Below are 24,584 nucleotides of genomic sequence, written 5' to 3'. Positions count from 1 at the left end.
GGTAGCTTGCCAGGCTCTGCCGTAAAAATTAAAAATTTATTTTAATTAAATACATTTTAAAAGTTTATGTTCTTCTCTTTACAAAGGTCTCATAGACATTCCTGGGAAATGTATCTAGTATACATTTCATCACACACAGAAAGAAGAGTTTCCATGTCTCATTTATGGGTACACCATTATACGTAAAGGGTAATTACCCAAGTGAGATGAAATCTGTGTACAATTTGGTATTGTTTCTTTCTGAAATCCAAGGCACATATTTTTCCCATTCAATTACATGTTCTTCAAAATCAGAGTTGTTATGTCTAGCTGATGTTTGTCTAGCTGTGAAGTTTTGTTTTTCTTTGCTCTGTTTTGGGGGCCATATCTGGAGGTTCACAGTGAGGCTGACACCTAGATCTTTGATCAGGGATTGCTCCTGGCAATTCCCAGGGGACAATATGCAGTACTGGGGAATCAAACCAGGGTCAACCATGTACAAGGCAGGCACTTTTACCCCAGCACTATTTATCCAGCCTTGATTTGTCATTTCCTGATCAATGATATCCAGTTGCTTCCGACTTCTCTTCACTATTTGCAGCTTTGATAAATGGTCATTGATGTAAATCTCTGTATCTGTTTTCTTTCTATCTTATAAGATTGAAATTTGATCTCTGGGTCCAGGAGATGGGCACTTTATCTATTTTCAAATTTAACTTTTTTTTTTTACAATAGTAAAATATTATTGTTGCATATTCGCATGCTAATACATCAAGCCACCATCAGAGTATGCTGACACCATATGAGGTCGGTCCCCTGAGCACAGAGATAGAAGTAATCGGTGGGCCCCTCTAGGTGTAGACCCTCCCCCCAAAAATTTGAAACAGCTAAGTATGAGAGTCACTGTGATATCCCAGGAGAGAGAACACAGAGTTAAGAGACAGAGAACTGAAGTTCCTGGGGCCAGAAGGATGGTGCCCTTGTCCTGCATGCTGCTCTGTCTACCACACCTTGGGTCTGCATCCCCAGCATCCCATATGGTCCCCTGAGCCCAACCTTGAAAAATTACAAGGACTCTTTGCAGTGAATTCTTCAAGGGGTAGCCTTAGAGAGAAAAACAGTCCCCAGCAAAGTTCCAGGAGCAGAGCTGTCTGCAGTCCAGTCGGTGACCACCAGGGGGAGAGCTTAGTATTATTTGGAAGGTGAAGATTGGGTTTTCAGTCTCAATCATTGGCTTAAATGAGGATGAACTTTCCTCACTTTAATTTACTGGCCATTTATGTTCAGTTTATGATGTGGCCTTTTTTTTTCCTTTTGGGTCACACCTGGCGATGCACAGGGGTTACTCCTGGCTTTGCACTCAGGAATTACTCCTGGCAGTGCTCAGGGGACCATATGGGATGCTGGGAATCGAAGCCCGGTCAGCCGCGTGCAAGGCAAATGCCCTACCCACTGTACTATCACTCCAGCCCCCTGATGTGGCCTTTTGACCCTTTGCGTTCTGTTGGTCTCTTCATCTGAGCACTCCTGACAAAGCATATTATAATTCTGTGCCACAGACACTGCACTGTTTCCTGGATGTTTGCCTTTCACAGGCTCCAGTCTTTTGCAGTGAAGTCGGCCAAGGTTCCACCTCACAGAATCAGCCTCGTTGGCCGTTCACATTCGTCTGTTCCAGGCTCATGGCCCATAGGCACACAGAGTCCTTTGTTTTATGGTCTCATGATTTATATTATACTCAAATCTGTTTAGAGCTATTTGATGTGACTCTCACATTTCCCCCACACAATTAGTTTAGCTGTTCTCGATACTATTAAAAAGAAAAAAAAGCCTTTCTAATTCATAATGAAATCATCCTAAGTTTAAATTTATATTTGTGTCCTGTCCCGTCAAACTCTCCTACACTAACCTGTCATGGCTTTATCCATGCCTACATTTCTAGGAGAGCACATCCCATCCCTGACATTCTCCCAGTGTCTGTGTTGAGACTGAAGTCACTCTAAAAGCTGTAATAGCGATGTCAACCATTTGTCCCTAAAGGATACCACCTCCTTGGCTCAGTCCCTCTCAACACACTGCCCAGGTGCCGGCCATTGGGAAATCCAAAGGTCCAAACAGTATCAGTGTCCCCACAGTCTTCCTATTCCTAGGAAATCTACATGTCTGTCCTCTCTTATGGTTCTTGGTTCTTTCTATTTCTCTCTCTCTCACCTTCTTCTTCTTCCTCCTCCTCCTCTTCCTTCTCTATTCCTCTCCTCCTCCTCCTCCTCCTTCTTATTCCCCCTTCCTCCTGTTCTCCTTTCCTCCTTCCCTTTCTTTTCCCTGTACCCCTGACCTGTAATCCAGGTATAGCTATGAATAGACAGATATACCCATAAGTGGCCCAACATCTTACCTAGAGTCTATGTCTCTTCTCTGAAGTTGAAAAGTCACCTCCAAGTGAACATACACAAAGCACCCAACTTATCACTCAGACTCACTTCTTCCTCAGTTCTCTCTAGCTCAGTGAATTGGCAACTACATTTTCTCAGTGGCTCCACCAGCATCTTTGGAGTCCTCTTAAATTTTCCTTTTTACTCTGATATCAAATAAACTGACACAGCAACAATTTGCTCTATCTTCAGAAAGAGAAATCTAACCACATCCAGAACTGTTTCAAACAACTCATATCCTCTCTCCTTCGACAGCCCCCCTGCAATTGATGACGTAGGCCATGGAGCACTGATTTCCACGGGCAAAATGGAGAGATGCTGGCCAAAGGACACCAAGCTGCACTGATGTAGAATGAGTGAACTTAGACACGGGTTGTGCAACAAAAGGTAGTGAACAATACTCCACACTGGAAACGTGTGGGAGAGTAGGTTTCACTGCATTATTGCTTTGTTTTCGTGGGTTTTGTTTGTTTGTGTCTTGGGCCACCCCTGCTGGTGCATAGGAGCTATTCCTGACTCTGTTCAGGAGTGACCCCAGGCCATACTCAGGGAACTTGATGTGGTGGCAAGAATTCGAACCAAGGTTGCAGCAGACACTGCCATATGCAAGGCAAGAGTCTTACCTCCTGAACTACCTCTCCAGCCCTGAGAGTAGATTTTATGTGATCTCATCACACACACACACACACACACACACACACACACACACACACACACAGAGCTACTTTGTGAACTTGACTGTATCAACTTCTCACTTTATGTCAACTCAATATACCTGATAATATGTACAATGTCTTTAACGTATGGGTATATTAATGTAAGTGATAGCACAGTAGTAGGGTGTTTGCCTTGCACGTGGCCAACTTGGCTGACCTGAGTTCGATTCCTCTGTCCCTCTCAGAGAGCTCGGCAAGCTACCAAGAGTATCTTGCCCACACAGCAAAGCCTGGCAAGCTCCCCGTGACGTATGCCAAACACAGTAACAACAAGTCTCACAATGGAGACATTACTAGGCCCGCTTGAGAGCAAATCGATCAACAACGGGAGGATAGTGCTAGTGCTATAGTATACATAAAATAGGTAAAAGCTAATGGTCTACAGTAGACCTTATCTCCTTCAATACCCACCTCACCAGAAACACATTTAACATCACCCACTGTTTTCCCATTGACCATCTTTCCTGGCCAAATGGAATTCTTCTTCTCTTCACATATGAAGACATGCTCCTGCATGGGGCATTTTTAATCCTCTCCTACAAATTCTCTTCCGTGGACACCCACCCAGGGAGGCATTTCTCAGCTCTTTGCCTGCCATCCTTTTTGGTGACAATCAGTGACATTCTGTCACTCCTTCAGTCTCACTGCCCCCCCCCACCCCCATGGAACTGAGTACTATGGCACGACAGAGATCAGGATTATTCATGCAGTGCTGCCTCTCTGTCGCACACAAGCCCTATGATGGCAAGGACCTTCGTCTCTTTTATCCACTACTGTACCTCCAAGGCCACAAACTGTGATAGGCAAAGAGTATAAGGCAGATAGGAAATATCTGTTGGATGAGGGAAATCCATGAATGAATGAATAAATGAATGAATGAATGAATTCTACTGTCTTGGAAGAAGAGAATTTAGAACTGATTCTGTCCCATTCATTGAAAACTTCCAAGACACAGAAAATGACTTGAAGAAGCCTGAAAAAATATCCCCAAATATTGATCCCCAAAGATCAGATGCCACAATTGCCTCAGAAGTCTGTCCCAATCTGGGAATCAAAAATCATTTTGCTTTTACACCCACCCAAGCCCAATGCTCCCTCGTGAGTCCCTAGAACCCAATTCCAAGAAGAATAGAAATGGATGTACAAGTCATTTCACTTCTAAGAAGTCTTGGGGGCTTGGATATTAAATATGTAGAAAACCAGCAGAATATGTAACTGTGTGCTAAATCATCTAAGTGTTAGAGGCTCTGCAGATGGGGACGGAAGTTTGTTTTCATTGAATGAAATGATTTAGCGAGAAAGATATGGAGAAAATATGTGAGGCAGGAGCATGGCCTCAACATTACCAAATCCCAATCCTGAGCACATGATTCCACCTGGTGATGGGAGAAGCATGAGTCTACCTGGTGATGGGAGACTGCCATGAGTCGAGGTTTCTCGCCCCATCACCCACCACCAGCCGTGCCTAGAATTCCAAGTTGCAGAGGACGTGAGGAATCACACCGTCATGGAACAGCATCAAGTATGGAATCAGCCCTCACAGCGAGAAACCCACACCCAGAATTGAAGAGATGGTCAGTGCAACCCTCTTGAGGGCCACCAGAGGAGAGAGAGATGGAGGGGCCAGTACCTTCAACTGCTCACCCCCGACTTCCTGCAGCCACTCCCCTCATCCCCTACCCAGGCCAGACTGGTTGAGGTTCTTGGATCTCTTGCTGGCCCTAAGCTAATTCAGATCCCGACTCAGGGCTACACAAGAGGCTGATTTCTGACGAGACTTGCCTCGCCCATCAGTCTTGGGTGCCCCTGCTCTGTGCTCCCAGAGTAACCCAGGCCAGCCCGGATGCTGCTGTGTACATTCAGGGAAGGCTACTAAGTGCCTGTCTAGTCTAAAGGCCCTCACAAGCTGTCACTAGGTCGTTCATTCATACCCATAGAAACTAAGGCACAACTGAGACCCTGGGAAAATTCTCAACTGGCCATGTAGTTGATACAGGACCAAAAATGGGTACTTGGTGTGAGATTACAATCTAGAGAGAAGGATCATTCACTACTGCTTGACTCTGTTGTGTGCATTTAATAACAATAAGTGAAGACCAGGCAAACTATCTTCCCGGCAATGCATTTCTTGCTCAACTTCCCCCTTGAAATTCTTTACAAGCCTGTACATGGTTCCAGTACAGCCACACAAAGTTCCCAGGCAGACCTGCCTCCTCTTCCTCTTCAAGTTCTTATGATTCAATAACCCAGAGACACGTGAGGGGCTCATGGCTCACGGGGTAGCGCATAAGTCTCGAAGGGGCGGGACCCTGGGTTCCATCCTTGAGCTCACATGGCCCCCAAGCAATGACCAGTGTGCACCCATCTCCCCCTGAATATCCAGACATAGCTTCCCCAGAGGACGGACACAGCACACTCTGTTATTCTGCCTCTCTCCCTAGATGGCTTCTGAAATTCTGTTAGGCAGCTGCCCTTCAAGAAGACATCAAAAATTAACTGTTGCCAGTTCCAGATGTCTACACTCCTAAAATTTTAAACTGTTCTTCTAAACTGCTCCTAGGAAATAATGTCTGCTAGTATAAGTTTCCTTAAAACCTTTTCTAATCAGATCATTTTATTTACTGGGGTGGGGGGGGGGCGGGAGGTACAACCTGGCAACACTTAGGGCTTACTCCTGGCTCTGTGCTCAGGGATGACTCCTGGTGGGGCTTGGCAGATCAAATGTGGTGCCAGAACTGAACCCTGGTTCGCCACGTACAAGGCAAGGTCTTGCCCACTATACTATCTCTTCGGCCCACAATTTTATTAATCAGAAATTCTCTGAAACTCTCCTATTATGCTATTATATATTTGAACAATATATTTGAACAATAATCTTGCAAAGAACTAGAACATACTGTTTGAAAAGACATCGACTCTTATATTTCAAGTTTTTGTTTGTTCTCACAGTTCGAGATCAAACCTAAGGCCTCTCATTTGCAAGGTCCTACCACTAAGCCAGATTCCTGGCTCACATTTCAGGCTTTTTTTGGTTATTTGTTTGTTTGTTTGTTTTTTTGGGGAGGGGTGGGTGAGAAATTTGGAGCAGATCCAATAGTGCTCAGGACCTATTCCTGGCTCCCTGTTTCTGCACTTGGAGTGACCCCTGGTGGTGCTCGGAATACCATACACAGTGCTGAGGTTGAACCATGGTCACCCAACTGCAAACAAGGAAAGTGCATTGCCCTCTGTCTCTCTGGCCCCATGTGAGGCATTTTTCAGATTACACGCATCTCACTTTACTTGCTGCAAGGCTTTAATGTTAATATTTATTTTCCTCTAAGCATTTGGTTCGACATTTTGCTGTAATAAAAATGATATTGGCCTACAGACATACGTGGGTGGCATGTATTATTAACATCTTATAAATGTGGGGTTCTAAATTTAAATGTCTGGTTGAAAGAAAATGTTAAGACTGTCAGAATATGGAAAACACTCATCTCTATAAAATTTAGTGAAGTTTGAGGAACATGTTTTAACTAGTACTTGGTTTGGATTTTTATTTTATAGATAGGCTTGCTTCCATGTCGAGGGATTCATCACAAATATTAAGAACCACTGAGAACTGAAGAAAAAGGATTTGCTTTGCATGTGGTTGACCCTGTGGTACCTGAGGACCGCCAGGATGACCCCTGAATACAGAGCCAGGAGTAATCCCTGAGCACATTCACATGTGATCCAAAAATCAAAAAGACAAAGAACCAACCCAAGAAAAACTATCAATGGTCAAAGTTCCAACAATTTAGGCAGTAAACTAGTGATAATACTGGATCATGACTAAAAGAAAAAAATTACTGTCTATGAGTCCACAGTAGATGGGGGGAAAGAGATAGATGCTCCTTAGAGAAAAATTCTGAATGCTCCGTGAGAAGGAACTGGGAGGTAGGAAGTGACCATTGGGTACCACGGCAATAGTTGCTTTAGGCACAATCCAAGGGCAAGCCCTGAAACCAGAGGGCGAAATGTGAAGGAGAAACAAGACATTGGGAGAGTCTCAAAGCATCTCCTCCCATCCCTACCCCCATCCCCAGCCTAAGTGCCTCCAATACTTACCTATGACTGTGATGCTTTTAACAAACATCTGAAAACTTCTTTCTTCCCGTTCCTCCAAGAAGCAAACTTGGTGCTTCTTTCCTTAAGTGTGGTTTCATCTTAGAGACTCGGGAAGAGAGGCAGGGAGAGGAAAACTATAAACCAAATTAGGACAGACCCTCACAGGCAACCCCAAACCAAGGGGTCCTGGTGAAGATCTCCAAGAAACTCATCAGGTTGGTACTGCAGGACAGGAGAAGAGGGGCAGGTCACCCCTGTGGCATGCTTCCCTAAATCCTTGGTCCTCTTAAAACATCGGACAAATCCAAATGTAAGGGCATAATATAAAATATCTAATCAATAGTTTTTCACAAGCCATGATCATCAAGAAAAAAGGAAATACTGAGGAACAGCAAGAAAGACAAAATGAAGGAAAGAGAGGAACCAAATGCTCTGGGGTTTGGGAATCTGGGATTGGATTCTGAAACATAAAAAGGGATGCACCTGGGGGGAAAAAAAAGAAATCCAGTGGAAGATTGCAGGTTTCAGTGCCGTGCCACAGCCGAGTGTCTCACAGTTCCTCCAAGGCACTGCAATAATGTGCTTGCAGATGCTAACAGCAGGCAACATGGGTGAAGGGCCTCCAGGAATCCTCTGTGCCATAGACACTCTCCGTAAATCCAAAATGATTTCGAAGTCATTTCCAGAGGCTAGAGAAACGGTATAGCAGGGAAGGAACTTACACTGCATACAGCAGGGTTCAATCCTTCCGCACCGCATATGGTCCCCTGAACCATGCCAGGAATGAGTCCCGAGTGCAGAGCCAGGAGTAATCTCTGAGCACCACCATGTATGACCCAAACTCTCTACCCTCACCCCAAAAAATGTTTCTAAAAAAGAAAGTGTGTCTAGAGAGATAGTCCAGAGGTTAAGGCACTTGATCTTTATGTGGCTGACCTCAGTTCGATCTCCAGCACCACACATGGTCCCCCCCCCCCCCAAAACCCAATACCACCAGGAGTGATCCATGAGTGCAGAGACAGAAATAGCTCTTGAGCATCACTGGGCGTGGTGCCAGAACCCCTCAAAATTAACTAAGTAAAGAAGTGAATGTGTCATCCCAAGTAGAATAAACTGCTGACATCCACCACGATTACATGGTGAGACCAGGTTTGTGAACTCTGTTCACTTCTTAGTGATGCTTACCTTTAATCTCTTATTTATCCACTTGGTGTCCTCTGGTTATCATAAGGACCAAAGAAGATAACGTTTGCTTTCTTATCAAAATCCATTTTTTAGGGTAATCTATCTATGCTTTATTTAATAAAAAAATGCTGATATGTCTTATGTCTCTTCATCAGAATGTGTGTGACTGCTTCAAAAATATTATCCTGTAAAATAATTAAGAAGTCCAAGTAAAGAGGGATAAAAATCTTTTAATTGTTTAAATACAGTGGTACACCAAGTCATCTACATTGCAGTACCCAGTGGACACACAGTCATTCTCTAGTTAAGAAATTTCCAAATATCCCACTAACCACCAATCACAAGTCCTTGAAAACAGTAATAAATTCAGAGGATGAGATTCCCAGAACATCAGGAAGAGAGATTGAGAGACCAAATGTCCATGAAATCTTCAAGGTTACATAAGCCTTTCGCTAAAGAACATTGGAAGTTCATCAAAATACAAACAGGTCATGCACATTTCAGTCATTTATTTTAAAATACTGCGGTGTAAGACATTGTTGCGGATAAGGGAGATTCTCTGACATGAAAATTATGATAGCCGAATAATAAAAAAAAAATTAAAAAGGGAAAGAGAAATAACCAAGAATCAAGTGAATAATTGTATAGCTACAAATTAACATGAAGTAAAAAAAATAGTGAGAGAGAACCAATGGATATATTACTTTAGGTCATTCATTGATAGTGCCTTATGATTTGAAGTTATAAATAGAAGAAGGATTTTGTTATATAAAAGCTACCCAGAAAGTATCTGTGGAAAGACATGGTCCCAGAGAGCCGTGTTCTGTCGCAAGGGGGTCGGGGCTGAGGACGGGGGGGGGGGCCGCAGAGCCTGTACGGGCTCAGGGCAGCAAGCATGCCTTGGTGTGCCATTCATGGGGTGGGGGTGGGGGTGGGGCTGCCAGAAAGTTCCACGGACGAGTGCAAACTGTTTAGCGAAACCCTTTCTCGAACCACAACATTCAGCCTGGACCCCTGATTTGAGCTACTCTATAGAGCTGTGAGAATGGCGGTGTGTTGGGGGAACAGGCGACTGTTTAGAATTTCCGTGGAAACGTCTGCATGTGACAATGTCCTAGGGAAAGAAATCCCTGCCGCGTCTCGACAAGCAAGCTAGGAAGAAAACAAACAGAAAAAAAGAGAGAGAGAGAGAGGTGTTAGAAAACTTGCAAATGTACAACTTCAGCAAAAATAGATCAGTATTCAACCTACAAATTCCTGGCTGGTTTTCTTGTTAGGGAGGCACACGATTCAACCGTGGCTCAATTTTTATTTCAGATTTAATAGGTGGCTGGTGAAATGCTGAACACTCAGGGCCCCTACATAAAGAGACAAATCCCATGGAGAAAGAGACTTTTAAGCTCAGAATTAAGATACAACAATGTGGTAATACCAAAGCATCACATCAATATCACTCATGTCAAAGGCATGGGCCATTCAGTCACAACTTCATCCCTTTTCTCCTTGGCCAGAGCTTCCAGGAAGGGTCAAGTCATCTGACCCACAGGGCCACTTCTGCCAGGGCAGCTCGCCCAGCCACTGGTGCATAGAGCCATCATTTAAGACCTGCTGTCCGGGAAATAATCCGCACATTTAAATGGTCACTCTGACTTTCAAGTCATCTCTAGAGGAAACTACAAGTATCTCAAGATAAAAAGCAACTGGAAGAGATTCAGAAATCAGTCCTCAGTTTCTTTCCAACAGTAAGAAACCCTCTCTGAACTCTGATCAAGGACAGAGCTGTAGTTTGGACAAAACCCACGTCTCTAATGTTGTGCAGAGAATACTGCATTCACCAAAGAAGTCTTCTCATCAGAGTTTCTGCCAATAATTTAATCCCAGAAAGTTAGAAACTCGTATGTAGGAAATAAAGTGAATGAAAGGACAATCTTTCAATTTAGAAAACCTTTAGGTAAGTCAAAGGAGGCAAAAGAAAGACCAAGATCAAGTTGATTCTTTAGAAATAAAGAGGAAAATGAGAGGAGAGAAGACAGGCAATAAAATATGTTAGCAGCCAGAAGCAGTTCAGAAAAGCATCTTGCTGTTGCTATTGCAAAATTATTATCAGGAATTTGACAAGCTACAAAGTTGAACAACTATCTTCTCTAACTCTCCAATGAGAAAGCTGAAGTCCAGAGGCCGGGAGAACAGGTTATGTATCAACAGCCTGTATTAGTAACAGGGACACCAGGTCCCCTGAGAACTATCGAGACGGTCCTTCTTTCCACAGTACTCTGTGCTTTTGTAAATATACCGTTTTGAGCAGCGCAAACAGTAACATGTTCCAGTTCAATCAGATTATCTTTCCTATTTTATGTAAATAACAAAAGCACCTTAGCAGAGGAAAGGGAAATCTAGCAAAACAAGACATGCAAATGGGGGTTCAGAATTGCCATCATGTTCACAGACAATCTCCAGAGGCTTGGCAGGAACCCTTCACACATGAAAATGAATCGGCTGAAAAAACCAGGTATATGGGTTTTGTGACTGAAATCTCCAGGTTCTCATGGTGTCGGGAATGGGTGACTTTCCTCCGTCTCCCTCTTCTTCAGAGAGTTTGGCAGTCACACCCATGAATTGTCTTTGGTGGCATATAAGCTCATTAATGACCATGATCCAGAGATTCACAAATAAATCTCAGAAGAGAACAACAAGGTGCAGAGATCCTTCTGGGCCCCAAAGTCACCATCCAGTTAAAAATTTAACTCCAGCTGTATCACCCTATTTAAAATTTTAGAATTTCTGGAGAGACATCTCATAATTTATGCCACTGATGTATCAAGAGTAGCACATCACATTTGATGGAGTGGAAAGTAGAAGGCAGCTGACCTTGATTAAATATACGTGTGTGTGTATATATATATATATATATATATATAGAGAGAGAGAGAGAGAGAGAGAGGGAAGGAGAGATGGATATTAGCACACAAAGCTCAACCTGTAACAACGTGTTAATAATCTCTTATACAAGGGTTTAGTGGCTCTAAGGTGAGATACAACAATTTTCACACACTTTCCTCTAAGGAATTCCCTTTGGCTCATTTCTAGTGGATTTTTCATAACAAGCAATACAAAAATAAATTATTTAGGATCTGCCTTTGGAACTTGGGTGGTGGTGGGAAAATTTGAATAATGGTAATGAGAAGGTATAAAGATGGTGGGATTGGTGCTGGAATACTGAATGTAATAACTTATTGTGAACAATTTATAAAAATGAAATTTAAAAAAAAAACAAAATGAAACAAATGGGGACGGGTGGTTAGAAGTCTTCAAAAATACTAGCAAAAGAAAATTCTCAGCAAATTCCAAAAGGGAAACTCCTGGGTACTAGGTAAGAGGCTCCATGATGCTACTGTCTTGATGATGAAGTCTTCCAAGAAGTGAGTAATAATCAGGCTCATTACAGTCCTGGTCAGGAAGAAAGTGATGCCTGTTTCTGTGTCCGCTCTGTATTACAAACAACAGCACCAGCACTGGCTCTGTCTGGGCAAGAAGTTGGTTCAAAACCAAATTAGTTTCGCTTGTGGTCTTGCAGTGGCTGAATTCTGGTTACAATCATCCTCATAATAAGATGATGATGGTGCCAGGGATAATGATGAAAGTGTTGATGAAGAGAGCATATGTTACTATTTATCTGATACTTATGCTAGCACAGAACATACTATAACATATCATTTTATATATATATTAATGTGTATAGCAACAATGCTTTATATGCATATTAGTTTCATATCTCTTCTTGGATTTGGGGCCATGCCCGGTGATGTTTAAGGATTATACCTGGCTCTACACTCAGTAATTACTCATAGTGGTGCTTGGAAAATCCTATGGGATTCCAGGGATCTAACCCAAGCCTGCTGTGTGCAAGGCATGCACCTTACAGATGGACTATTGCTCTGGCGCCTAGTTCCATATTTCTAATAAGATGAAAGTTACAAAGAGGAAACCAGTTGCCCAGTGAAAGAGCCTGGCACCAAATAGATGGCTGTGTGATGCCCTGGAAAGGACAGGCTAACTGAGGAGAAAGGGAATCCCTGACTCTTTAAGATTCAAACAAGACCAATTGGTATTCTGCAATCCTGAATGAAGTGGGGCTTGGTAGCCAAACACCATGACCAGATGAACTGTATCTCTGCTGGATGCGCAGATTTCCCACTCGGTATCTTTTAGGGACTGGTACAGAGGATACTTAACAAATGAAAGCTGTTTTTACCCCTGTCCTTGTCACCTTATTACTCTAACTCAAAGTTCCCAAGACCAGGATAACAGGTCCACTATTCTTGACCTTTTTGCCAATCATTTCATCTAGTCATATCTAAACATGTTTTATAACAGCCAACCTAAAAACAACTTATGATTTTCCTGAGTAACTGCATTTCTGAACATGGATGATTGTACACCTCATCATCACTGGGTAGTGATATAATACTGCTCTATTATCTAAATTGGTGCTAAACACTTAACCCTAATCTGCCCCACCTGTGAAAGCTCCCGATTTCCTAGGCCCTCCCTATCTCTCATTTTCAAAGTTACTTCCTCGAAGTTTTGACAATGAAGAAAGAAATCTCAGTATTTTAGGATTATACTCATCTTGTTCTTCTCAAAGCTGCATTTGAAATAAATTGAAACTTTAAAAGCAGTAGTAAAGAAAACTTTGGTCTTAACCATTCAAGACCTTTTATAATGATACACTAAACTTCATAGGTTTCACTCCAAGATGAAACCCCTTCCTGATCTTGAACTTTAAGATTTCCAAAAAAAATATAACAATAATGTGCCAACAGCTCATTTATCACCAAGGCTAAATATACAGGATTATTTTTAAACATATACAGTGGGGGCTGGAGTGATAGTACAGCGGGTAGGGTGTTTGCCTTGCACGCTGCCGACCCGGGTTCGATTCCCAGCATCCCATATGGTACCCTGAGCACCGACAGGAGTAATTTCTGAGTGCAAAGCAAGGAGTAACCCCTGTGTATCGCCGGGTGTGACCCAAATAGCAAAAATAAATAAATAAATAAATAAATAAAATAAACATATATAGTACCTTGTGATTATCGAGTCAGATTAGTTTCTTCTAATCTTAAAGAGAAAAATTAAGAAAAGTTAAATCATATTATAAGGAACATTATTCTAACTTCCTATAAAATGACCCATAGTAATTACACACACATGCATGAGGGCACGTGCTAGCCTAAACCATAAAGGAGACAGACAGCAATGAAAAACAAAAAACTACAGTGTGTAAAACATGACAGGAGACAGCCTGCTGCACAAATTCAACACGCCAATGGTCCTATAACACTACACTAAACAGCTGTGTTTGACTAACCTGCATTCTTTACAGTGAGTCGCACTTAAAAATGTACTTAAGGGGCCAGCGAGTTGGTAGTACAGTGGGCAGGGCACTTGCCTTGCATGAGGCCAACCTGGGTTTCATCCCCAACACTGCACGTGGTCCCCCAAGCAATGCCAGGAGTGACCCCTGAGCACATAGCCAGGAGTCACCCTGAAGCACTTCTTGGTCTAACCAAAAAAACAAAGAAGAAAAGAAAAGAAAAAAAGTCCTTAAACAGGCAGGAAGTTATTATCCTCTTGCCCACAGCTGTGCCTGTCATCATTAGCCCCATAATCACTATTCAAATCTCAGAAAAATAAGCCGTACTTCATTTCATTATCCACCAGGCAGTCATCTTTTAACTATGTCACAGAAATTTGTCTTTATGTGCTACAAAAATCTCCATAAATTTGCCGACGCCTCGGCTTTCATTTTCACACTGAAATCAACACGAAATTAAAAAATATCCATGGAGCACAGACACAAATAGAAGCTAAATTTTGCTTTGGAATTACTCCTACTGTGTGAGTGGCAGTTTCCACAAATGTTTACAAGGCAAAGACACATGCTTTTTATTCGTGGTTCACTGCAGCTCGGTAAGATGTAGGCTGAGTCAGGCAAGCTGAAATGTAAATTACCTATTATTTTCACAAAGCATAGCGATTCAGGGAAAATAAGCATCACGTGGTCTGACTTACTTTTGCGTACAGTCTTGCTCTGGCTGGGAACCGCACTGACAGCTTCAGATGGGAGACCAACATACACCCCTCCGTAGTTTCTGAGGGGAAAGAAGCAGATATAGGGGGAAAAAAATAGGCCCACTGAAGTGGGTTTAGACACTGAAGAAAGTCACATAAGCACAAACTACTACAAACAAATACACAGTGATTAAAATAACTCGTGTTCTCTCAAACACAGAATTTAGCACGTTATTTTCCTTGGTCATGTCATTATTTTGTTCTCTGTTTTTGACGAAAAAAGGTAGGGCCAGAGCAAGCAGGGCAGTTGCATTGCATGTTGTACACTGGGGTTTCCTGGAGCCCGGCCATAAGTGATCCCTGAGGGCAGAGCCAGGAGTAAGTCCTGAGCACCACTGAGTGTGACCCCCATACAAACAAACAAACAAAAAGTTATTTGGGAACTGGGGACGACTCAAAAAAAAAAAACAAAGCACGTGACTAGCATGGGTGAGACCCTTAGTTTCATTTCTGATATCATATGAACCCCTTCCCCTTCCTGCTCCAATACTGCTAGGTGTGGCCCTAGTGGCCCCTAGGCACCCAAGCACTGCCAACTTGAGGCCACACCCCAAGAGAGGCTGCCAGATGCTTCCAGAACTGCCGGGGGTAGCCCCTACAAAAAACACATAAGCAAAATTTTATCAAAGGAAGCATAACACATTGAATTCATATAAGTCTTCTTTAACTTACAATGAGAAAGGTGTTGGGTTATTATGGGTTCAGCATAATTGTAAATGACAGTGGAAGAACATGGTACAGTTAATCAGGGCGCTTGCATTGCATACGGTGGAGCAGGGTTTTCCGGAGCCCCGCCATAAGTGATCCCTGAGAGCAGAGCCAGGAGTAAGTCCTGAGCAACACTGGATATGGCACAAAAAAAAAAAAAAAAACCCTTTTTTTTTTTTTTTTTGCTTTTTGGGTCACACCCGGCAATGCTCAGGAGTTACTCCTGGCTCTGCACTCAGGAGTTACTCCTGGCGGTGCTCAGGGGACCATATGGGATGCTGGAAATCGAACCCAGGTTGGCCACGTGCAAGGCAAACGCCCTACCCACTGTACTATTACTCCAGACCTGACTTTTTTTTAAAATCAAGAATCCAATGTGAGCAGTATGGCAGTAGGAAGGTACCAGGGATGCACAGCGACACTTCACTATAGAGCTACACAAACGCAAATGGGGGAGAGAATGATGGTAAGCTGAAGAGAAGGGGAGAAGAGTACAGTTAAACAGAGGCGAGATGAAAAGGAGGAGGAAGTCGAGAGAAGGACTGGAATTGATGAAATGGGATTCCTACCACTGGACAGGAAATAGGCAGACAGGTCATGAACACAGTAAAGAAACCAATCTTAGTTGAAAGAAGCAAAAATTATAATCCTGAGCAACTTCACTGCAAGAAAAATTTAGGCAGGGGCCTGAGTGATAGCATAGCAGGTAAGGCGCTTGCCTTAGATGCAACTGACCCAGGTTTAATCTGGTCACCTAAGTCCCGCAGGAGTGCTCACTGAACACAGAGCCAGGAGGAAGCCCTGAGCACTGCTCGGTGTGGCCCCCAGAAAACAAATAAAAACCAAATGTCTTTGTATCCCATGTTCCTATCTGTATTCTCTCTGCCAAGAGATTTCCTGACAGAAATTTGTACTATTGGAAATATGCTATTATTACAAATGCAACTGTGTTCATTAAAATCCACAAGTTAAATTCATCCACGTTAAAATAAATCCAGGAGGGAGAGCCAAACTTCTTCGAATTGAAGCTTCAAACATACCTCCTCTTGTCATCTTCTGTTATAGATTCTTCTGTTCTAAAAAGTAAAAAAAAAATTTTTTTTATGAGATTTCATTTAGGGATGTAAAAAAGAGGTCAAAGTCGAAGTCAGGTACATCTCCAGCTTGTACCAAGTACTCCTGCAGCACAGTCCTCCGTCTCCACTTCAACCATCCATGCACTAAAACCTGAAGCCAGGTTCAGAGACAGCTCAAAGGGTCAGGTGCATGCCTTGCACGAGCCCAACTTGGGACTTGTCCCTCGAAAGACATATGGTCCCCTGAGCACTGCTGGAAGTGATCCCTGAGTGCAGAGCCAGGAGTAAGCCCTGAATGCCACTGGGTGTGGCACAAAAAATTTTTTTTTCTTTTTGGGTCACACCCGTCAATGTACAAGGGTTACTCCTGGTTTTGCACTCAGGAACTACTCCTGGTAGTACTCGGGGGACCATATGGGATGCTGGGACTTGAACCCAGGTCGGCTGCATGCAAGGCAAACACCCTACCTGCTGTACTATCTCTCCAGCCCCCAAACAAAAATTTTTAATAAAAAATTTTAAATAAAAAAGAGAAACTCGATTCTCTCTACTGACTCAACTGCTGAATAAAATGAAAAACTAGAGGCCAGTGACACTAGGAAGAGCACGTGTATTGGACATCAGGAAGTCTGCCTTCCTGTCTTGGCCGTGCCACCTGCCTAAGAAGTGACAAGCTGTGGGCAAGCTGCTCCCTGTCCCTCATCCATAAGATAAAAGAGGTAGACCAGATGACCCCAAAGACCAGCCCTGACACACTGTGAGTCGATGTCTTTCCTGCCACATTGGTGGCACAGCTCTAGGTGAAAGTGTCTTTTGCACAAAAACAGTGCACATCAATATGATTTCCTTTCTTCATAAACAACAACAACAAAATAAAGGAGTCAATTTACACATGGTAAATCACAAAGAGGGGAAGTTATTTACAGATGGGTTTACATGCTGCTTCATAAGGCAGGGCCTCACAGCGGGGGCCTATTCTACTAGAATTCCTCGGCTCATTTCTAAGAGAATCAGGAAGTTTTGCACTAGTTACCACATAGGAATTAAAGAATATTTTTTTCTAAGAAAAGAAAAAAAGCTCAGCAAGATCTAAATGTATGTGATTGCTGTAATGCTAAGGGGCCTCAGTCAAAAAACAAAACAAAACAAAAAGCATATTGAAAACATCTAACCAGTTTCACCAAACGTTCTATTTCTCAGGACTAACTTGTGGTTTCAACCCATTTAAAAGTATTTTAGGGGCCGGAGAGATAGCACAGGAGGTGAGGCACTTGCCTTGCACGCAGACAACCTGGGTTCCATTCCTGGCATCCCATATGGTCGCCAAGTTCCATAAGAAGTGATTCCTGAGTGCAGACTCAGAGTAACCCTTGAGCATCACCAGATGTGGCCCCCAAACTAAAAGTATTTCAGATGTACACATACAGGAAATTTCATATCACTGGAAGAGCCAGTAAATCCAACTCTGCAATGAAGGGGAAGGTTGCTGTGCGAGTCCCTGGCCCAGCATACAGCTGATGTTCCATCCCAGTACAAAACCCCCACCTGGAAGTCTAATTTACCCCAACTGAGCACACAGCTGACATTCACCACATAATTACCACTCATTTATCTCTTGTGAAAGTTGGATCAATTTTTAATTCAAAGGTGTAAAAACTGCACTATATTTAAAAAAAAGGAGGCTATGCTTATTGAAATGGTAGAACAAGGTGTAATTTACTACTCTTAATTCAAATGGATTTTTGTTCACTTAGATAAGATAAGATAAAGGCCCTCCCGTTGATCGTCGATTTGCTCGAGCGGGCCCAGTGACGTCTCCATTGGAGACTTTGTTGTTACTGTGTCTGGCATATCGAATACTCTCGGTAGCTTGCCGGGCTCTCCGAGAGGGGCGGAGGAATCGAACTCGGGTCGGCCATGTTGGCCGCTTGTAAGGCGAACGCCCTACCGCTGTGCTATCGCTCTAGCCCTGCTATCGCTCTAGCGATTGTTCACTTAGTACAAGTAATAGGAAATTGACAGTGACAAGATTGTTCAAGAGGATAAGAATTGTTTACGTTGGTCCTGAATGATTAGCATCATGGGGAAAGTATTTTTGAAGCAATATGTAACTAGCAGATGTGGAAATATACCTCCATTCTGTTTGCCAGACAGATTTAACCAGGTACCATTCCCAGCAACAGTGAAAGAGGGTCCCTGTTTCGTTCCTGCCAACACTGGTTTTTGCCAGTCTTTCTGACATCTGTGTTCTCACTACTGAGAGATGATAGCTCACTGCCTGACTCTCGGCTGGCCAAGCAGGCCAGCAGTTCCATGCAGGGGCAGCAGGATTCAATGCTGCTTTGGCCCGATCGTGCTGGAGGATACTGGGTCACCCTGATGATGCTGGAGGCCTCTGGGACCACATCTGGCAGTACTCAGGTGCCTGTGGGGCTCTACCTGGTGAAGTCGAGGCAGGCACCTAACCCAGAGGAGGAGCACAGACTGGCAGGCTCTGCCTCAGGCAGGCGGGCACAGCCGTGACAGTTACTGAGGACAGGCAGCAGCCCCCTCGGCCCCTTAGGGGAGGGTCTTGCATATGAATCCTTGGCTGAGTGTTTCAGCATGGCACAGCCCTGCAGAATCGGAGCCCACTCTGGGCTCTCTGTCTCAGCCATGTGGCCCCTACATTAGTCCTTTCCATGGGCATGTGAGTGAGAGAGAGAGAGAGAGAGAGAGAGAGAGAGAGAGAGAGAGAAAGAGAGAGAGAGAGAGGAAGGAAGGAGGGAGGGAGAGAGGGAGGGAGGGAAGGAAGGAAGGAAGGGAGGGAGGGAGGGAGGGAGGGGAGGGAGGGAGGGAGGGAGGAAGGCAGGAAGGGAGGAAGGGAGGAAGAGAGGAAGAGAGGAAGGGACAGAGAGAGAGGAAGGAAGGAGGGAGGGAGAGAGGGAGGGAGGGAGGGAGGGAAGGAAGGAAGGAAGGAAGGAAGGAAGGAAGGAAGGAAGGAAGGAAGGAAGGGAGGGAGGGAGAAAGGAAGGAAGAGAGGGAGGGAGGGAGGGAGGGAGGGAGGAAGGAAGGAAGGGAGGGAAGGGAGGGAGGGAGGGAGGGAGGAAGGAAGGGAGGGAGGGAAGGGAGGGAGGGAGGGAGGAAGGAAGGAAGGGAGGGAAGGGAGGGAGGGAGGAAGAGAGGAAGAGAGGAAGAGAGGAAGAGAGGAAGGGACAGAGAGAGAGAGAGAGAGAGAGAGAGAGAGAGAGAGAGAGAGAGAGAGAACCAACCATCCAACAGCGGCAACTCAGCTGACACAGATTTTGAACCTGCTTTCTTCTACCTCCGAGCATCCCCAGACCTTGCTCACCTCCCTCCTAAGAAGCAGGCAAACCCAGCATCCTGCTCAGCCTGCACCTACGGAACCAGGTTCTGCAAAGCTCCCTGCAAGCTTCTGGACCTTTCCCCCAACGAACCCAAGGACTGACGCTCTCTTTAACTATCAATGTGCTCTGGCTCAGTCAGAGTTTCAGATGGAGCGCTGCCTTAAAGCCTGCCACCACACATCTGCAGGCCCTTGGGGTCGGGGGACGGGGCTGTCTTCTTCCTTTTCATTCATGAAGCTGGTGCGGGCCTCTTCCAAAGCAGGTACTGAGAAGCACCCTCTGCCTTCCAGTGAGTGCACGCGAACATGCTTTCCTTCTCAGTCACCATGCCTCCAACTGAGAGAGCCTCGCTGGGAGAGGCTGGCAGATAGAAACCCACTCTTCCTCAGCAACGCATCTCAGTCACAATATCTGTTTGCGCAGCTTCTGGGCTGTATAACGGAGTTATCACACGGGGCCTGAATGGGCTGCAAAGGTAAAAGAGCAGCACCATGGCCTGGAGACTGGATGTGCTCCCTCAAGAACAAACACAGAGGGCAAATATTAGCAGTCAGCTGCTCCAATTAGCAGCTCCTACCCCATTTGGGCCGCAGTTGGCCTGAAAACACAGTTCCCACTTCCCAGCCCTCCATCATAGCACAGTTTACGTGGCAAAGAAGTCATTTGTTTTTCACTGATTTTTTTTTAATGCCCTAAGCATAGAGTGATTCTTATTCACACTGGCCCAAGAAACAGAAAAGCAGCCTGAATCTTTTCTCTCTCCATCTTTGGTGTGTCATGGAAGAGTTAAGCTTCTGATTCGGAAATGGTTACAGAACAATGTGGAAAGCTCTGGTGAGTTGCAGGAGCCTGAAGGACCTGTTTTAGTGACTGAGCACAAAAATCCTTTGGAATATGTTAATGAATTAATAATGCTATGGTCAGAGAGATAGTATTGCAGGTAAGGGGCCTGCCTTGCGTATGGCTAACCAGGGTTCAATCCCTGACACCCCATATGGTCCCCTGGAGTGATCCCTGAGCACAGAGCCAGGAGTAGGCCCTGAGCACCACTGGCATGGCCTCCAAACCAAAACTGAACAAATACACATGAATTGACAAGGTTTACTTTCATTTACTCTCAGTTCTTCAGATCAAGTGTCGTCACTTCATTTTCTTTGTTTTAAGGAGGGCTCCTAATTTTTCAGATTCCAATCTATCCAACAGTTACATATGAATACTTAATCAGTGGGTATTTGTCCTACATTCAAACTTATTCATTACTTCACAATGTCATAATTTCTTTAGATAGTTGAGTAATTTTTGTTTTGGGTTCTATTTGTTCTCTTGTATTCAGGAAACCATAAGGGATACTGGGGACCAAACCTGTGTCAGCCATGTGGCAAGGTAAACATCCCACCAACCCCCTGAGAGTATTTTTGCTTGGTGTGGTTTTTGATTTTTGGCCATCCCAAGCTGTGCTCAAGGTTTACTCCTGACTCTGTGCTCAGGGATCACCCGTGGTAGCACTCAGGGATACCAAATGCAAGATCAAACCTGGGTCAGTCATGGTTCCTTGAAGAATTACCTTTATATCTCTCTCCCTCCTGAGTTTTAGCCCCCTGGTCTTTCTTTCTTCTAGAATATGTCACTAGAGAACATAAGATTCACTCTTTCCATGAGGAGATCAAATGCAAAACAAACAAACAAAAAAAAAAAAAGAAAAAAACCCTGTAGTTTTCTTTTCCCTCTCCTGCTCTCCTTCGCAGAAGCACCAGGCTGGTGTCAGAAACCATTACAACACTGGCTAGAGAAGTATGATTTGCTACGTAAGGCCAGAACTTTCTCCCCACTACCCTACCTTAGGAAGCCTTGCTTTTCAGGCACGAGGAAGGTGCTCCAAGTGATAGAGCGAATGCCTTGCATGTCCTTGGGTTTGAGCTCTAGCACGGCAAAGGTGTGGACCCCACAACAATGGTGACCCACAATAAAGAAGTGGGGGATCTTTTTCCGGCAGCATGCTTTCCCATGGCCCACTGTCGTCAAACAGGAGATGAAGCCAACACGCTCCAACCTCAGACAGAGCATTTCACCTGCACTCAGAATCTCTCCCCGTGGAGTTTAGGACCCCAGTCAAACAGCTTGAAAGTGCTGAAGAGGATGGGCTGACTTAACGATTCCTTCCTAACCACCACTCACTGGGAAACATTTTGAATCCATTCAAATCGCCCGATGCACCTCTGGCTCACATTTTGCTGACTTCCTCTGGGTCAACAACTTTTATGGCCACTAGCTGATCCCAGGGCGACTCCATGGGCTGGGTTCCTGGAACTACTTCACCCCTGACATTTCAGAGTGAAAACTCTCACTCCCTAGGGGGAAAATCTTCCTTCCAACCCTGTCCACCATCTCGGCCCCATTTCCTGCGTTCTTTTCCTTCAAGGTACATCCCTGACTTGCAGCAGCCTTTTCGTTTCAGTCACGATCCTTCAGCATGTGTACAGAATGTAAAACGGTCAACAACATAGGTTCTTATTACCGTTTTTTTCTCATCCACTTTCAAACTTGCAATACCGTCTCCTTGACTCTATTTCCTCGTGCCCCACATTACAGTTTCTGAACTTTTTTGAAACAAGTCAATGTCTAATATTACATGATTACACTTCTTTTTTTTAACTTTCGGTTCCTGGGTCACATGAAGCAGTGCTTGGGGCTTAACACTGGTTCTGCACTCAGGAATTGCTCCTAGGGGGGCTCAGGGGACCCTATGGGGTGCCACGGATAGAACTCAGCTCAGCTGCATGCAAGGCAAGGGTCCTTCTCACTGCACTATCTCTCCGGCCCCTATATGACTACATTTCATATGGAATCTACAAAACAAAACAAGATTCACAGACAAAGCAGATTGGGGAAGAGAGTTGGGGGTGGGGCAAATAGGAAACCCCCCACTCCCACCCCAGTACAGGCTGCTTTCTGTCAGAGCCAGCCTCTCCTAGGGTCCTGACTCATTAGCTCCCAACTCTCTCCCTACCGGTGCCTTCTAGTCAACTATTTCAGCAACTGGCTGGGGACAACCAGTCCTCTCACACTGGATGAGCCCTCTTATCTGTTTTCTCTCTTCTACTGCTATTCCATGGGTCCAACCAATGGAAAAATCTAACCATGAACTCGGGCAACTCAAGGGAAGGTGCATTATAACTGCAGCAAAATCTTTGATGCGCTGGGTCTCCTGCCATCAGGCACCACAAGAGCTTTACTCTTCAACTGCCTAATAACCTCCCAACTACCACGTAGAAGCAAAAGCAAAGCACAAAGCCAAGCATTATCCTAGGCTTCTGAATATACTGTACCAATAACCTTCATAACCTGAGATGGGATATTTTATTTCTCTGTGCCCCATCTCTTCATTCATAAAATCAAACAGCAGCCTCTGCCTGAGATTGGCATGGGTTTGGAGTGAGATAACGTGTATGGCACTAGAAATCACTGCAGAGCATACAGTGCTCAGAAAACAGGAGCAGCTAAATGAGAATGAGAGAAAGGGTCCATGCCATTATTATTCCAATTTTATTGACACTTAATACTAAGGAAAAAATAGCACACACCCAGAAATGAAAAAGGAAGCTTTAAATATGACTCTGTTTCTAAAATGCATGTTTTTTTTCCTGCCCCAGGGAAGGAGTCATCCATACATATAAGTCAAGCCACTAAACATATATCTGACCCCCTAAATCTTTTCCGCACGTCATATTATTAGCTTTATTCTTTTACACGTCTTCCTCCTCTCCTTTCTACTACTGTCTCTTCAAAATATCTGAGTCCTCTTTTCAGTGTTCATTGGTTTGCCTTTTTACTGTGTTTTGTCTATTCATCAATCTCATTTTTTTAAACAGTAACCCAATAGTTTTCCCCCCTTCTAACATATTTCACCTCTCATAATTCTCTCAAGCTCCTTCCATTTGGTTGGGAATGCAAATTTTCTTTCTTTTTTTTTTTTTTTAAATAGCCAAATAGTATTTGGTCGTATAAACCTACCGCATTTGCTTTATTCAATCACTTATCAGCAGGTGCTTTGGTTGCTTCCATATTGTAGCTGCCATGAATAATGCTGAGTAAACACTGAGGTGGAGATAACTGTTCATGTTAACAGTCCTCTGATAATACCCGGAAGTGGAATCCTGGATCCGAGGGTAGCAGGAGCTCCAGCTTCTACAGGAAGTTCCACTGCGTCTTTCCAAAACAGTTGCATTCTCACCACTTAGGTTTCCCCCAACAAAGCTTGAGGAGGTATTTTTCTCCACACCCACACTTGATGTATCAAAATACAATACATGCTTTTTCAATGCTCCATCCATTCCTTCTCACCCTCATATAATGGCCTTGCCTACCACTCAGCAGAGGGAAGTGGATCTATTAGACCTCCAGGTATGTAATGAGAAACAGAGTAAGCTACTGACATAGATGCATTAGACAGATAAAATTTATAAAGAATTCTAAGGAAACTGAAGATTAGAGAGTCATTTTTTAAAAAAAAAAAAGATAACAGATCAACATATTTTGTGTTAACTCCTTCCAAAATAATTTTCTCTATAGCTGCTCCCTTCCCTAACAGTAACGTTTCTGTGTCAAGGAAAGAATCTTTTGGGTTGGGGGCCATACCAGTGGTGCTCCTGGCTCTGTGCTCAGAAAACACTCCGAAGCAAGCACCCTACCACAGTCCCATTTCTCTGGTCCCTACAGAAGGAAATATAATTAATGTTGCCACTTCACAAGTTTTAAGTGGAAGAAGTATTCAAAATTATCTTGTTTCAGGCCTGGAGCGACAGCACCGGGGGTAGGGCGTTTGCCTTGCACGCGGCCGACCTGGGTTCGATTCCCAGCATCCCATATGGTCCCCCCTGAGCACCGCCAGGAGTAACTCCTGAGTGCAGAACCAGG

The 24,584-nt window shown here is 44.1% G+C and overlaps 1 protein-coding gene across 1 annotated transcript in view; it reads right to left on the bottom strand.

Annotated features, from left to right (window-relative positions):
- Positions 1-9,471: 9,471 nt before the first annotated feature.
- Positions 9,472-24,584, bottom strand: part of CUNH12orf75 (chromosome unknown C12orf75 homolog) — a 40,503-nt gene continuing 25,390 nt past the window's right edge. Inside the window, exons 3-6 of the mRNA XM_056118026.1 lie at positions 16,288-16,323; positions 14,480-14,559; positions 13,491-13,525; positions 9,472-9,556 (exon numbers count right to left, since the gene is read on the bottom strand). Of these exons, the coding sequence (XP_055974001.1) occupies positions 13,521-13,525; positions 14,480-14,559; positions 16,288-16,323 (121 nt within the window). The 3' untranslated portion in view covers positions 9,472-9,556; positions 13,491-13,520. The remainder of the gene's footprint in view (positions 9,557-13,490; positions 13,526-14,479; positions 14,560-16,287; positions 16,324-24,584) is intronic.

Source organism: Sorex fumeus, unplaced genomic scaffold (genome assembly GCF_029834395.1).
Source record: "Sorex fumeus unplaced genomic scaffold, SorFum_2.1 ptg000003l, whole genome shotgun sequence".
Lineage (NCBI taxonomy): Eukaryota > Metazoa > Chordata > Mammalia > Eulipotyphla > Soricidae > Sorex > Sorex fumeus.
The sequence above is the reverse complement of the archived record's forward strand: the minus strand, read 5'-3'. Positions and strand labels throughout refer to the sequence as shown.